Source organism: Cottoperca gobio, chromosome 19 (assembly GCF_900634415.1).
Source record: "Cottoperca gobio chromosome 19, fCotGob3.1, whole genome shotgun sequence".
NCBI lineage: Eukaryota > Metazoa > Chordata > Actinopteri > Perciformes > Bovichtidae > Cottoperca > Cottoperca gobio.
Window position 1 is genome coordinate 18,221,310 of NC_041373.1, and position 12,350 is coordinate 18,233,659.

The 12,350-nt window shown below is 41.7% G+C and overlaps 1 protein-coding gene across 6 annotated transcripts; it reads left to right on the top strand.

The window, feature by feature from the left end:
* The first annotated feature begins 485 nt into the window (after nt 1-485).
* csnk1e (casein kinase 1, epsilon) lies at nt 486-11,697 on the top strand. Of its 6 annotated transcripts, none has more exons than XM_029456552.1 (11): nt 486-553; nt 3,536-3,633; nt 3,763-3,873; nt 4,768-4,916; nt 6,928-7,156; nt 7,330-7,500; nt 7,964-8,112; nt 8,234-8,432; nt 8,512-8,657; nt 10,144-10,209; nt 10,339-11,697. In XM_029456552.1, the coding sequence occupies exons 2-10, from the start codon at nt 3,558-3,560 to the stop codon at nt 10,174-10,176; spliced, it is 1,263 nt and encodes a 420-aa protein (XP_029312412.1). In that variant the 5' UTR covers nt 486-553; nt 3,536-3,557; the 3' UTR covers nt 10,177-10,209; nt 10,339-11,697. The 6 variants fall into 6 exon arrangements, with proteins under 6 accessions (XP_029312412.1, XP_029312411.1, XP_029312416.1 ...); XM_029456551.1 differs by lacking the exon at nt 486-553 and adding an exon at nt 1,489-1,761; XM_029456556.1 differs by lacking the exon at nt 486-553 and adding an exon at nt 1,489-1,761 and having other exon boundaries at nt 10,342-11,697.
* The last annotated feature ends 653 nt before the right edge of the window (nt 11,698-12,350 follow it).

Here is a 12,350-nt window from a genome sequence, read left to right on the forward strand (position 1 = left end):
AAAAGCTTAACAATCTCCTGTACTTGTTAGCAGTGCTATAAAGGGTCATGTTGGGGTGAATGCTGCATTATACATGTTCATCCCATCCCACGGTCATGTTTTATTCTGCTTTAACTTCTATTTTAAACGAGTAATGAAGTAATTATAATGCAGAAAGGAGAAAAAACCCTCGAATTCAAGGTTTCCACTTTGATTTACAGCTTTAGGAAAGAGTAATTTGGTTTGCTGACCTGCGTTTAAAGAGAATATTTTAGTGATTAAAAGCCCATAACATTAGCCAATCACAGCCAGGCTGGTTTAACACACATTTCTGTTGATCTTTTTATTTTATAAAAGTAAGTATTATTCATTTAAACATAAATAACATGAATGTTGAAGTGAATGCTCACTATAAATATACACTATAATTTATGATCTCTGTATGTTTTTCTGAATGATTCATTGTTCTCTCTCGCGCATGCGCAGGAATCTTATTTACGTTTTTCTCACGATTGTTTTTTGTGAATTCTTTCCCACAAACTCAAAACACGAAACCTCACCTGCTCCTGTAACGGTGAGCTACCTACAGAAAAATACATTTTTGGGGTTGTTAAAAAAATACAATGAAATACTTTTTTCCCGGGTGAATGTTTTCTCGACAAATCAAGCTAGCTGTTAGCTTTAGCTGTTAGCATTAGCAAAGCTGTTTTCGTGTTATTGAAATTCGTTAGCTTTCTACCTCAGATATGCTAATCTATATAATGCTAATGCCAACATGTTAGTTTGTCGTTGTAAAACTGAATGTATGCTGGCAAAAAGTTATTAAAGTGCTGCAGTTTTACTTAAGTTAGTCAAGGTTGTTAGCCCAACAGACGTTAAATGAATTAGCTCAATGTACTTTAGTTTAGCTAATGGAGGCATTCAACACGTTACTCAATCTGCATCAAAATATACTAAAAGTAAAAGTACTAATTCTGCACAATGGCCCATTTCAGAATCATATATGTGATATTATTATAATTAATGATGCATTAAAGTGTCCATCGCTTTAATGTGGCAGTTTATTTTAATTATGTTTCTCTATACAAACCGCCTGTTAGCTTATGTTTTAACCTACAGTATAACAATACATTATTTGTTTTATAAATATGAATCTTCAATTATACTGTCAAACAAATATAGTGGAGTAAAAAGTGCAAAGTAAGATGTTTGTAGGAAACGCCACTAGAGGGGGTTGACGCTACAATTAGTGCAGCACACAGCACTGTATAATAATAAATATATATATATTGTTCCTCTAGATTATACTTATATATTTAATTTGAGAATGATTTGTTGGGGTTAATACATGTAGCAGCTTTACGTGAAGGGTCATGCCTGCAGAAACCAGCAGCAGCGCGGCGGCTTTAAGAACATCCGGGTACCTCTCCCAGTCTGAGGATGACATCATTGATATTGTCAATGGTGTGAACTGAGAGAGGGCTGGGTGGGGGTGTGTGAGGGGGGAGAGAGAGGAGAGCAGCTAGAGGAGAGAGATAGAAGGAGCTCAGTGTCTGGTTTCGGCGTTTTCCCTCCCCCCCCCCAACAAAAAGAAATTAAATATCGTGACAGAGAATCCACCAGAGTCGCGCGGCTCCGGTCGGCTGTGTTTTTTCGGGAGTGGGGGGGTCGGGTCACAGATCTCCGAGGTTATGAGCCGTCCGAAGCCGCGTCGGTGCGTCGCTGTCCAGGGTCCTGAGTGAGGCAGAGCCAGCGGGGGCGACCACGGAGCCTGACAACCCGGTGAGGAGGAGGTGGGGTGGGGGTCTATGTTGGCTAGTCAAGGTGTCTGGAGGCGTCTGTGTGTGTGTGTGGGTGGGTTAGACAAATAGAGTCGTGTTGGAGGGTGGGAGGAGGAGGGGGGGGGCTTGTTCAGAGGTCCTACCTGTGCATAGAGGGTGCGGTTTTAGGAGTTATTACTACATTTGATGGTCATCGGGATGAGCGGTGTGTTTTTTTCCATCCAGCACCTTCCACATCTCCTCCTGTGGCATCTGGAGCAGCTGCAGGAAGTGTTCTCCGGAAAGATCTCGTCTCGCCTGGTTTTTTTGCAGCCCCTTTGCAGCAATAGTGGGTCTCAGCTTTGTAACACTGACAGTATAGCAGCTCTGAGAGCTGGGGAGATGATGTAAAGGGTGATGTGCAGCAGTGTCTTGCTCTGCCTGGTTTCCCCTGCATAGGGTATGTGGATGGGGTGTCGCTCTACAATGCAGCCAAAAATAACTAAGTCAGCGTTTAGTGCAATGTCAAACCTCCGTTGAAAAAAAGCCCTCAGTCGTTTCCCACTTTTAAATCCGTTTCATGGCCGTTCAGACAGACACGGCTTCAGCGAGGAAAACATGACTCATTCAAAATTCACCAGGGGACTCCAGGCAGAAATTAAGACTTTATGCAAATTGTTGTACACAGGACCAGACTCCCTTGAAGTGCTTTGGGTAAAGTGTGTGAGATGCTGATCCAGCCCCCCCCCCCCCACCCTCTCTCGCAGGTCTGAATAAATCATGTTACACAACGCTGTACGTCTTTGCTCGCACCTTTTCCCCCGTGCACTTCATAAACACTTCGTTGGCCTACATCGTTGTCCTCTGAGCTAACAGAATTTATTTCCGTGTCTTCTGAAGGTGTAATGTTTCTAACTCAACAAAACATGGCGGACAGAAGCAGGGTGGTGCACCTGAGAGCCTGTGTGTTGCTGCTGCTAGAGTGGAGCATATAGCTCCTGTGTGGGGGTCGTTACCCTTAATTTAAGAATAATTAAAACATTTGAATTCTCTCAATATGTCTCTGACCCGCTTGTGAGCGATGAACCAGTTAAACCCCTCAAATCTCAGTTCTGGGATTTAACTCACTGGTCTTATTATGTTTTATTGGAAAACTTTGATTTTATATTATTATTTGATTTAATAAAAAATATATTTTATTTATAGATTGCTTTTCATGATACTCAAAGACCCTTTACATTTAATGTCATATAGGATATAATATACAGTATAATACTGTACAAAGCCACAACACCAGTCTGCTTAAATATTATTAATAATAATAATTCTTGTTCTGATTGGTTGCTGATCTTAACTCTTTTTGTTTTTATTCCTACTTGTCTCTCACATGTATCTTTTATGTGTTTAGGTTGTGTTTACTATGTCCCAGGTTTTGTCTTTACAGGATCTATATAGTGTTGGTGGCTGCAGCGTCCCTGTTTACTCGCACGCTTGGATTCTTCTCTGGGTTTAGTGACATAAAGTTTCTTCATAGCATCAGCTGGAAGTGAGCAACATTGTCCTCCCTAGTTTCAGTAAATCAACTCTGCACTACGTCACTGCTTTGCTTCAGTGATTTGCACTTTTCTTTCTCATCGCCGCCGTTTCCCGAGCTCCCAGTTTCTCTTTCTTTCATGATACAGCCGCCCCAGAGCTCATGGCTTTGAGTTTAAAGTCTGCAGCTTTGCACCACTGTCCTTTTACTCTTATTGATCACCACTGATTGATGACAGCTTTGTGTGTGTTTGCCCCTTCAGTGTGTTGAAAAGCTCAGGAGCCATGGAGTTGAGGGTGGGGAACAAGTACCGCCTCGGGAGGAAGATAGGAAGCGGATCCTTTGGAGATATTTACCTTGGTGAGAATTTGGTTTGTTTGTTGGCTCCTAATCTTCTTAGATTACAATACTACACATATTCCAGTGGTGCACAGATTCTACTCTTACATTTCACAGATCCTTTTTAAATGATCTTTTAAATCTCTTCAGGTTCTAACATCGCTACAGGAGAAGAAGTAGCCATCAAACTGGAATGTGTGAAAACCAAACATCCACAGCTCCACATCGAGAGCAAATTCTACAAGATGATGCAGGGCGGAGGTAAGATGCGCAGGGTTTGTTAGAGCTTTACTACGGGGCACTGAGAGGCAGTGAAGAGCGTAAGAGGCGCTGAGGGGTTATTTAGAGCTGGTGAGGGAAATGATGATTGCAGTTGTGTAGGAGCATTGCAGTGCATTATTTCAGGGCATTTAAGGTGCATTCAGGGTCATCCAGGGACACTGGAAGACATCTTTGACTGGAATTAAGGAGCATTTAAGTTGTTGATTGATATTTATGGTCATTCAGTAGAGGGGAATTGACATGTTACAGCAGCACAGAGGCAGGCTGAGAAAAACAGATGAATAACTATTAAAACAATTATTTTTAAATATAATATATTTAATATATAATATATTTAATATATATAATATATTAAATTAAGTATATATACTTAATATATTATATATTTAATATAATATATTAAATTAAATATATTAAGTATATATATATATATATATATATATAATATATTATATAATATATATATATAATATATTATATATATATATAATACATATTTTAACTTAATATATTTAATTTAAGTATATTATATATATTAAATATATAATATATTAAATATATATATATATATATATATACATTATAATTATATATATATATATTATAATTATATATATATATATATTATAATTATATATATTATATAAAAGTTTATTTATTTTTATTCTGGAAAGCCCTTTAAGCTCAAGCTTGAAACTGTATAAATAATTAATATTATTAATATAAACTTCTGCTATAGTAGCGGTAGTAGCATTAATAAGAGAAGAAGGTGTGTGTCAATAGTAGATTATAACCTATATACATATACACTAGTTTCTCAACCCTGTGTTATTATTTCCTCCCCCTCTGATGCCCCCCCCTTCCTCCCCACAGTAGGAATCCCGTCTATTAAGTGGTGCGGAGCCGAAGGCGACTACAACGTGATGGTGATGGAGCTGCTGGGCCCCAGTCTGGAGGACCTGTTCAACTTCTGCTCCCGCAAGTTCAGTCTGAAGACCGTCCTGCTGCTGGCCGACCAGATGGTGAGACACGCTGACTGCAGTCCAAAACTTAATGTGTCCGCACACAGTCCCTCCGTAGTGGCTAATTACTTTAAGAGCTCGCTGAAGAGCACTTGTGTTTCATGGAGGCTCCACCAGGGTCCACTGAGTCTTTATAAAGAGGTTCCTGAAGGCACCCTACATAAACAGGGACAGGTATAAATACAGGGAAGGTACACATTAATGCTCCTTTCCAAAAACCCACTAACATCCTCCAACATCTGGCTTTTGTCTTATTTGAGAATCAGATCACAGGTATTTATCGGCTCCGGGAACATGACCCCCAGTGGACACGATAATTATTTGGCGCCCGTTGAAGCGAATATATAATAGACAGAATCCACAGGGATGTGTACAATTATTATAATTTATTAACGTACAAAACATACAGTTAATATGCTCTTTTCAAAGCCACCAGACTAATACTTTTTTAGTGGGGTTTCCCGTGTTTAATAAAACGCATATTTGTGGTAAGTTTGGTGGTAAAAAGCGTATAAATGATGCAATTCCAATCCTCAGTCGTCTAAAGTTGCACCTTTGCACATTATGCACTGAGGAGATTTCAATAAACGGCTGTGGCTATTTTTAACTGGAACTAAGTGGATCATTTGAAATCGTAGAATAACTCATCTAAACCTTTGAAGCTTGTTTCCCGGCTCGAGACAAAAGCTTATCCCCTCGCTATCTCCGACCATTCAGCTCCTCCATAAAAGTCAAATGCAATCTAGGACACAGAAGATCCACGAGACGGCCTAATCCTGGTCGCTGGGGTCAGCCTGCGGTGGCTCTGATGAGCCTCTTTAATCCCTCATATGTCATTCTTCACTCTGTGATTGGCACATTTGTTCTTTTCGTCCAAACTTTGACCTCTTTTCCTAATCGCTCTCTCTGCTGTCGCTGTGAAATCTCTCCTTTAAAGGAGCAATAACTAAGATGCCGTTCCATCAAATGACTTCTATATATCTGCAGATACGCTGACGGGGGTTTTGATCGGCACCAATGACTCCACTATAATGTCACTCGGCAATGAGACTTTAAAACTCACTTTCAGTTTTAGACCAAACACTCGTATAACTAAATATATATGAAGAGATATCAAGTGATGATCTGAAAAAGGAGTGTTTGCCAGCCCTCACTATGAGGACTCGCTCCTCTGAACGTAAAGAACGACGGATTCTAATTTAGTAGTTTTTCAATTTCATTCCACAGTTGGTGTTTTTTGATGCGTTTGATCAGAAAGGATCAAACCCTAAATGTCCTACCTTATAGGCAGCCATTGATCTCCACTTCTTTTAATATGCTATGAGGAAACATGTGAAAGGTTCTCAATCCCTGTAAAGACTGTAACTGTAGTTATTCAGCTGTGAGCTTTAAAACAAACATCTTGTTGGTGCATTCAAGGACACAATGGCTTTTCAGTTCTGATAGTTTCCTGCTTTTACATTCTCCATCTGTGTTATTTTCTGTCCTCTGGCTTTGATTTCATCACAATATAAGTAATTAACAGAATGTCTTTTGGTAGCTAACTCTCAAATCTTGTCAGAGCATCTTTTTCTTTGACATTTTAAAAACCGTTCCTAAAGGCAACATGAATGTTGTTATGTAACCGTGACACAATATTTATCTCAAATTAGATTTGAGCCTGTGTTACGAATTTAGGGGTTTAAGTCGTCGGCATGTATCTAACAAAAGATCCCAAGTATTGAGTTGCATTATGGGAGTTGTAGTGTCAGGGCGAAAAGTCAAAGTAGTGAGTCCTCCAACTTTATGCAAGTGGTTTGCTAAATTGTTGGAGTATCCCTTTAAGGGAAATAATTGTTTATCATAATTAATTTCGTGGCGCACGCCAGGCTCAAGTCACCCTGGAGATTTCTGGAAGGTCTAAACCTAAAATCTCACAGTGTACCTTTATGCATTTTTAATTTGAATTCTACATGCGAGACCACTTCTTCTCTCCTTTAACTAAATCTTGTTCCCCGTCTCTCTGTTCCAGATCAGCAGGATTGAATACATCCACTCCAAGAACTTCATCCACAGAGACGTGAAGCCTGACAACTTCCTGATGGGGCTCGGCAAGAAGGGCAACCTGGTCTACATTATCGACTTCGGCCTTGCCAAGAAATACCGCGACGCCCGAACGCACCAGCACATCCCCTACCGTGAGAATAAGAACCTCACCGGCACCGCCCGCTATGCCTCCATCAACACCCATCTGGGCATCGGTAAGACAGCGCGCAGAGGTAATCTGTGCAGGTGTGAATGTGACAACATGTTGAAAGATGCATGTTTATTGATGGGGACTGGATCTCAGAACTGCAGCCTCCTTTCTTCTCCTTCTTTTTTTGGCACTTCACGCTCTCCTCTCTCTCTTTGTGTTTTTGCTTTTCCTCCACAGAGCAGTCGAGGCGAGACGACCTGGAGTCTCTGGGCTACGTTCTCATGTACTTCAACCTGGGCTCTCTGCCCTGGCAGGGGCTCAAGGCTGCCACCAAGAGGCAGAAGTATGAACGTATCAGTGAGAAGAAAATGTCCACACCCATCGAGGTGCTCTGCAAGGGATACCCCTGTGAGTAACAACAGTATTAAGGCCAATGTTTGCAGTATTTCTGTCACATTTCTTCTCAAACGCCTGGACACTAGGGCTGCTCAATTAAGCACGTATTCATTGCAATCAGGACTTTGGCTTCCCACAATTAAAATCAAAACCTTCCTGAATGTTGTGGCTTCAGTCCAAAGTACAAACCATCAGAGAGCAGACGAGCAAAACAAAAAGTGCACTGAAGCTTATTTTAAGTGTCATTGTGGTGCGAAGCAGTGGAAGAGGAAGCTGTGTTGATTGAACATTTCTGGTGAAAAGTTTTGGTACAATATTATTTATATATTTCTTCTAGCAGATGCGCTAGAGGAGCAGCCGTGTTTTAATGCAGAGACTTGCAGTAATACTTGACACCTCACCTGACTCCACTTAGAGTCCTTATATGTGCACACAAACTTGAGTCTGATTCTGATTTCTCTCTCGTGTTTCGCAGCTGAGTTCTCCACTTACCTGAATTTGTGTCGCTCCCTGCGGTTCGACGACAAGCCAGACTACTCATATCTGAGGCAGCTCTTCAGGAACCTTTTCCACAGACAGGGCTTCTCCTACGACTACGTCTTTGACTGGAACATGCTGAAGTTTGTGAGTGGCTCGTCCCGCTCTGTGACGGTTATAGTTTGCAGAACACTGTGAGCGTCGTGCTTTTGCAAACTCCTTTCAGCTGGGAGGTTCAAAAGCCTTTCTCTGTTCCTCTGTGTTTCAGGGCGCCAGCAGGACCGCAGAGGATGGAGAGAGGGAGAGGAGGGAGGGAAAAGAGGGTGAGGAGCGAGCAGGAGGAGGCCAGAGAGGAGCCGGAGGTCGAGCTCCGCCGCCTGCTCCGAACCCCTCAGCAGCCAACAGAGTCAGGAACGAGGCAGACGCTGCTCCCTCGAACCCGGCCACGCGCGGCGTCCAGCAGTCAGGTGAGGATGTTGTGTGTGGACACAACCGTAACAGAGTGAAAAGCGTCAAGCTCAAGCGTGTGTCTGTCTGCGTGTGCAGGTAACCGCTCTCCTCAGGCGGGGAGAGCAGAGCGAGCCGAGCGAGAGAGGAAGGTGGCCATGAGGCTTCATCGCGGTGCACCCGCCAACGTCTCCTCCTCCGACCTCACTGCACGCCTCGACCAGTCACGCTTAACTGCATCGCAGGTAAGAAGATTGTGTCTCGACAGGTTCAGCAAGACTCGAGTGTCCTCGTTTTATTCATCAGGACATCCAGAGTAAGGAGGCGACTCACAGAGTCAGCAGCAGTTGCATGGAGATGGATTGTTTTCAGCCGATAAGATAATTACTGTCTGCTCATGGCATAAGTTCATAACGTGTAGTTCAAGCACACCTGAGGCTTAGGAAGGTGAAGATTTAATATTTCATAGCTCTGATCAAATCTAACTGACATCACTGCTGTTAACAAGTGTTGTGTCTCTACTTACGTACATCACGAGGTGAAGAGTTTGTGTTGCTGCGCAGTTTAAGTCTGATGTGATACAAACACAGAATACACTAATCCTCCAAGGCAGGCTCGTTGTGTCCCAAAGCCTCTTTAGACTTATTGGACTCTCTTCAATGTACTTCATTTATTAGGCTTATTTCTTAAACTTCAGCAGCATTTCTAAATATCCAGACTGTCTGTACATCACTTCTTATATAATCTTACTATTCGGTGGAGAAGAGGTTCCAAATTCAGATGTTACAATCTCAGTTTACACTTTATGTCTGAACAGTAAACAAAACAAGGACATTTGCTTCGAACCCTCTGAGGTTAATGCGTCCACTGATCATCAGTGTTAGATGACTTTGTGGTTGTTTTATGATTTGGTCACTGTTGTGATTCAAAGTCTGCTCTTTTGTCAATGTGTCTGCCTGAAAGGGCCTACACCCACAGGACCAGGGGCCCCCCTGGCCCTCAACTACAAAATGTCACTCAAAGAGGAACCAGGAAGAGACTCAAAATAACCACAAACAAACATAAAACAACTACAAAGAGATGCAAAGAGATCACAAAGAGACACACAACGACTATAAAAAGTGGTGAAACAACCACAAAGTGTCTCAAAATAACCACAAAGACACACAAAACAACTACAAAGACACACAAAACAACTACAAAGACACACAAAATAACCACAAAGACACACAAAACAACTACAAAGACACACAAAATAACCACAAAGACACACAAAACAACTACAAAGACACACAAAACAACTACAAAGACACACAAAACAACTACAAAGACACACAAAATAACCACAAAGACACACAAAACAACTACAAAGACACACAAAATAACCACAAAGACACACAAAACAACTACAAAGACACACAAAACAACCACAAAGACACACAAAATAACCACAAAGACAAACGAAATAACCACAAATAGAGGCAGAACAACTACAAAGAAACACAAACCAACAAGAGTCCAAACAACTGTAAAGTGTGCTGCTCCTCTGTCGGAGAGGTGTTGGGGCCTTTCTCACGCCTGTGCCCGGGGGCCCACTGTCTCGTAACACCACCACGCTTCATTTCTTCTAAGCAGCAAACTTTGTGAAACTACGAACAGATCACAAATATCCACTTTCTGAAATCAATGTGAACGTGGAAGATCACTTCTTATCTTTCCCTCCACACTCAGGTCAGTGTGCCGTTTGAACATCTGGCAAAGTGAGTTTCTCCTGGCTGGCCTGCAGGTCAGTGGCAGGTAGGGACATGTCTCTCGCACACACACACACACACACACACACACACACACACACACACACACATCGTCTGCATCTGTAAATATAGAATGAAACATTTCTCTTCTTCGCTTGTGATTTTTGTGTTTCAGCAGCTGCAGGGTATCAAAGGGTACCCCTTACTTTTCAAATGGATGAAAGAAGACATGAATGAGTGGCGGAGGACAAGAGGAGCAGGGGGAGGCGTTGCGGGCCCTTAGGGTGGGGGGGGGGGGTCGAGGCCGTCCGTGTGTCTGTCAGTATGCTGTGTGAACAGTGGTGACCAGGAAGAGCTGAAGGAACACTGAGACGATAGAAACCAGCCGGTCAAACAAACAAACTCTTGGCTGGAACTGGTTGGAACTGCTTTTTCGGGATGTGGCCGGAGGAGGGGAGGGGGGGGGGGGATTGGGTCAAACAGGTCCCGCCCCTTCTTCACTCATATTCACCTGCCCATCGACTGCAGAAAAAAAAATCAAAGTGCACAAAATGGACTACATTTAAATTATTCTGTGGTTTACACCTGTGATATCAAACTGCTAATGTTTCAGAGCTGCATCCGCTGCTTGTGGTGTTCTTGATTATAAATGAATATGTAAACAACTATGGAGACAAACACAAAGTGTATTCAGGCCGGTAACAGATGAGAAAGGGATCAAAGAGAGGATCAGATTTTAGAAGTTGGAACTTGGGGATGGGAGCGAGGCGGGTTTTTGTAAATTAGTGTCCGTGTCTGTCGGTGTGTTTCTGTCTTAAGCGTTCGTTTTGATTTTGCATTTCCCTTAAAGAGCCTGAGGGATGGAGGAGGGAAGACTGACTGTTGATGAGTTACCCACGAATCATAACAGAAGACTAGTCCCCAATTAAAACTTCCTCTTCTTCAGCAAACCGTCTTACCTACGAGGAAAACAGGCTCATTGAATGTGTAAAGAGAAGGAAGAGGAGGGCGGGGATGAAGGGGGAGAGCCATGAGGATTGTACGATATGATAAAGCCTTAGTCCAGCTTGTAACTGTATGAAAAGACTTGAGAAAGTTATAAGATCTTGGTGGTGAACAAGCCTGGTGTTTTTGTTCTTTACTTTTGCTATTGTCACCCTTTGTTTTATAATACATGTAAAATGTGTAGATACCTTTTGCCAGAATATGACAGATTGTTTAAAGATGGGGCTGGAGAGAAGAGTAATGTTTACTTCCTGACAGTGCTGGGGAAAATGTGAAACAGATATTTGTACCGCTAACCTTTAGAGTCTGCCAGATGTGTGCGTTTTGATTTCCCACTGTGGCAGACAATGACAGAGAGGTTCTTGTTCCTATTTCAACGAGTGTTTTGACCCAGGTTTGTCAGGATGGACTGATGGGAACGAGCTGTCGGATGTCCTGTACATTTCTTCTTTACCATGCTTCAACTTTATTACTATGATATTTGTGTATATTTTCTGAATCAATAAAAGTATACACAGCTTATACAGACTTTAAATAGTATGTTTTAATTGATCGCAAAATATTTTACCATTCATATTTATTATTTGATACTGAATGCATTTTTTACACTTTCTTTATTTCATGTACATCGTGGCTTAAAGATCTTTGCATTAGACCAATAGGATCAGGTCTTATAAAGAAAGAGAAACAAAAGAATTAAGGGATGGCTGTTTTCATTTTCATATTCTTGGATTTGTGGCTATACAATTTCCCAAGAAAAAGAAACTTCAGGAAGTCGTAAAGAAATCTTTCATCACTGAGTGTGGGACCTTTTTTTTATTTTGTTGTGACTTTACTGTCATTTTTACAGTACAAAATATGGTAGGATAATTAATTTGCATATGAAAACAAACAAAAAAAATAGCCAAGCCATATTTACAATAACAATAAATACTTAGATAAATAAAAATTAAATAGCATAACATGTACATAATTTAAAAATCTATATATTTAAGGCAACCACAGTTGACCCTTAGCCAATTACAGTGTGAGGAACATCCACATGCTGCAGGACCGAGAATAGACCCGCGCATGCTCAGTGTTCAATGAACAAACCCCGCCCTTTTCCGGGTTATTAATGGTAGCCGTGTGTGATTGGCCGAACAGGCTCGTCCTCGCGGAATGGGCGTGGCTTCTCTGACC

Excerpts from the sequence above, each read along its gene's own strand:
- csnk1e (XM_029456552.1), top strand. The coding sequence starts at position 3,558 with ATGGAGTTGAGGGTGGGGAACAAGTACCGCCTCGGGAGGAAGATAGGA. Across the intron at positions 8,113-8,233 it reads ACTGGAACATGCTGAAGTTT|GGCGCCAGCAGGACCGCAGA; the intron begins GTGAGTGGCTCG and ends TCTGTGTTTCAG. Across the intron at positions 8,658-10,143 it reads CACGCTTAACTGCATCGCAG|GTCAGTGTGCCGTTTGAACA; the intron begins GTAAGAAGATTG and ends CTCCACACTCAG.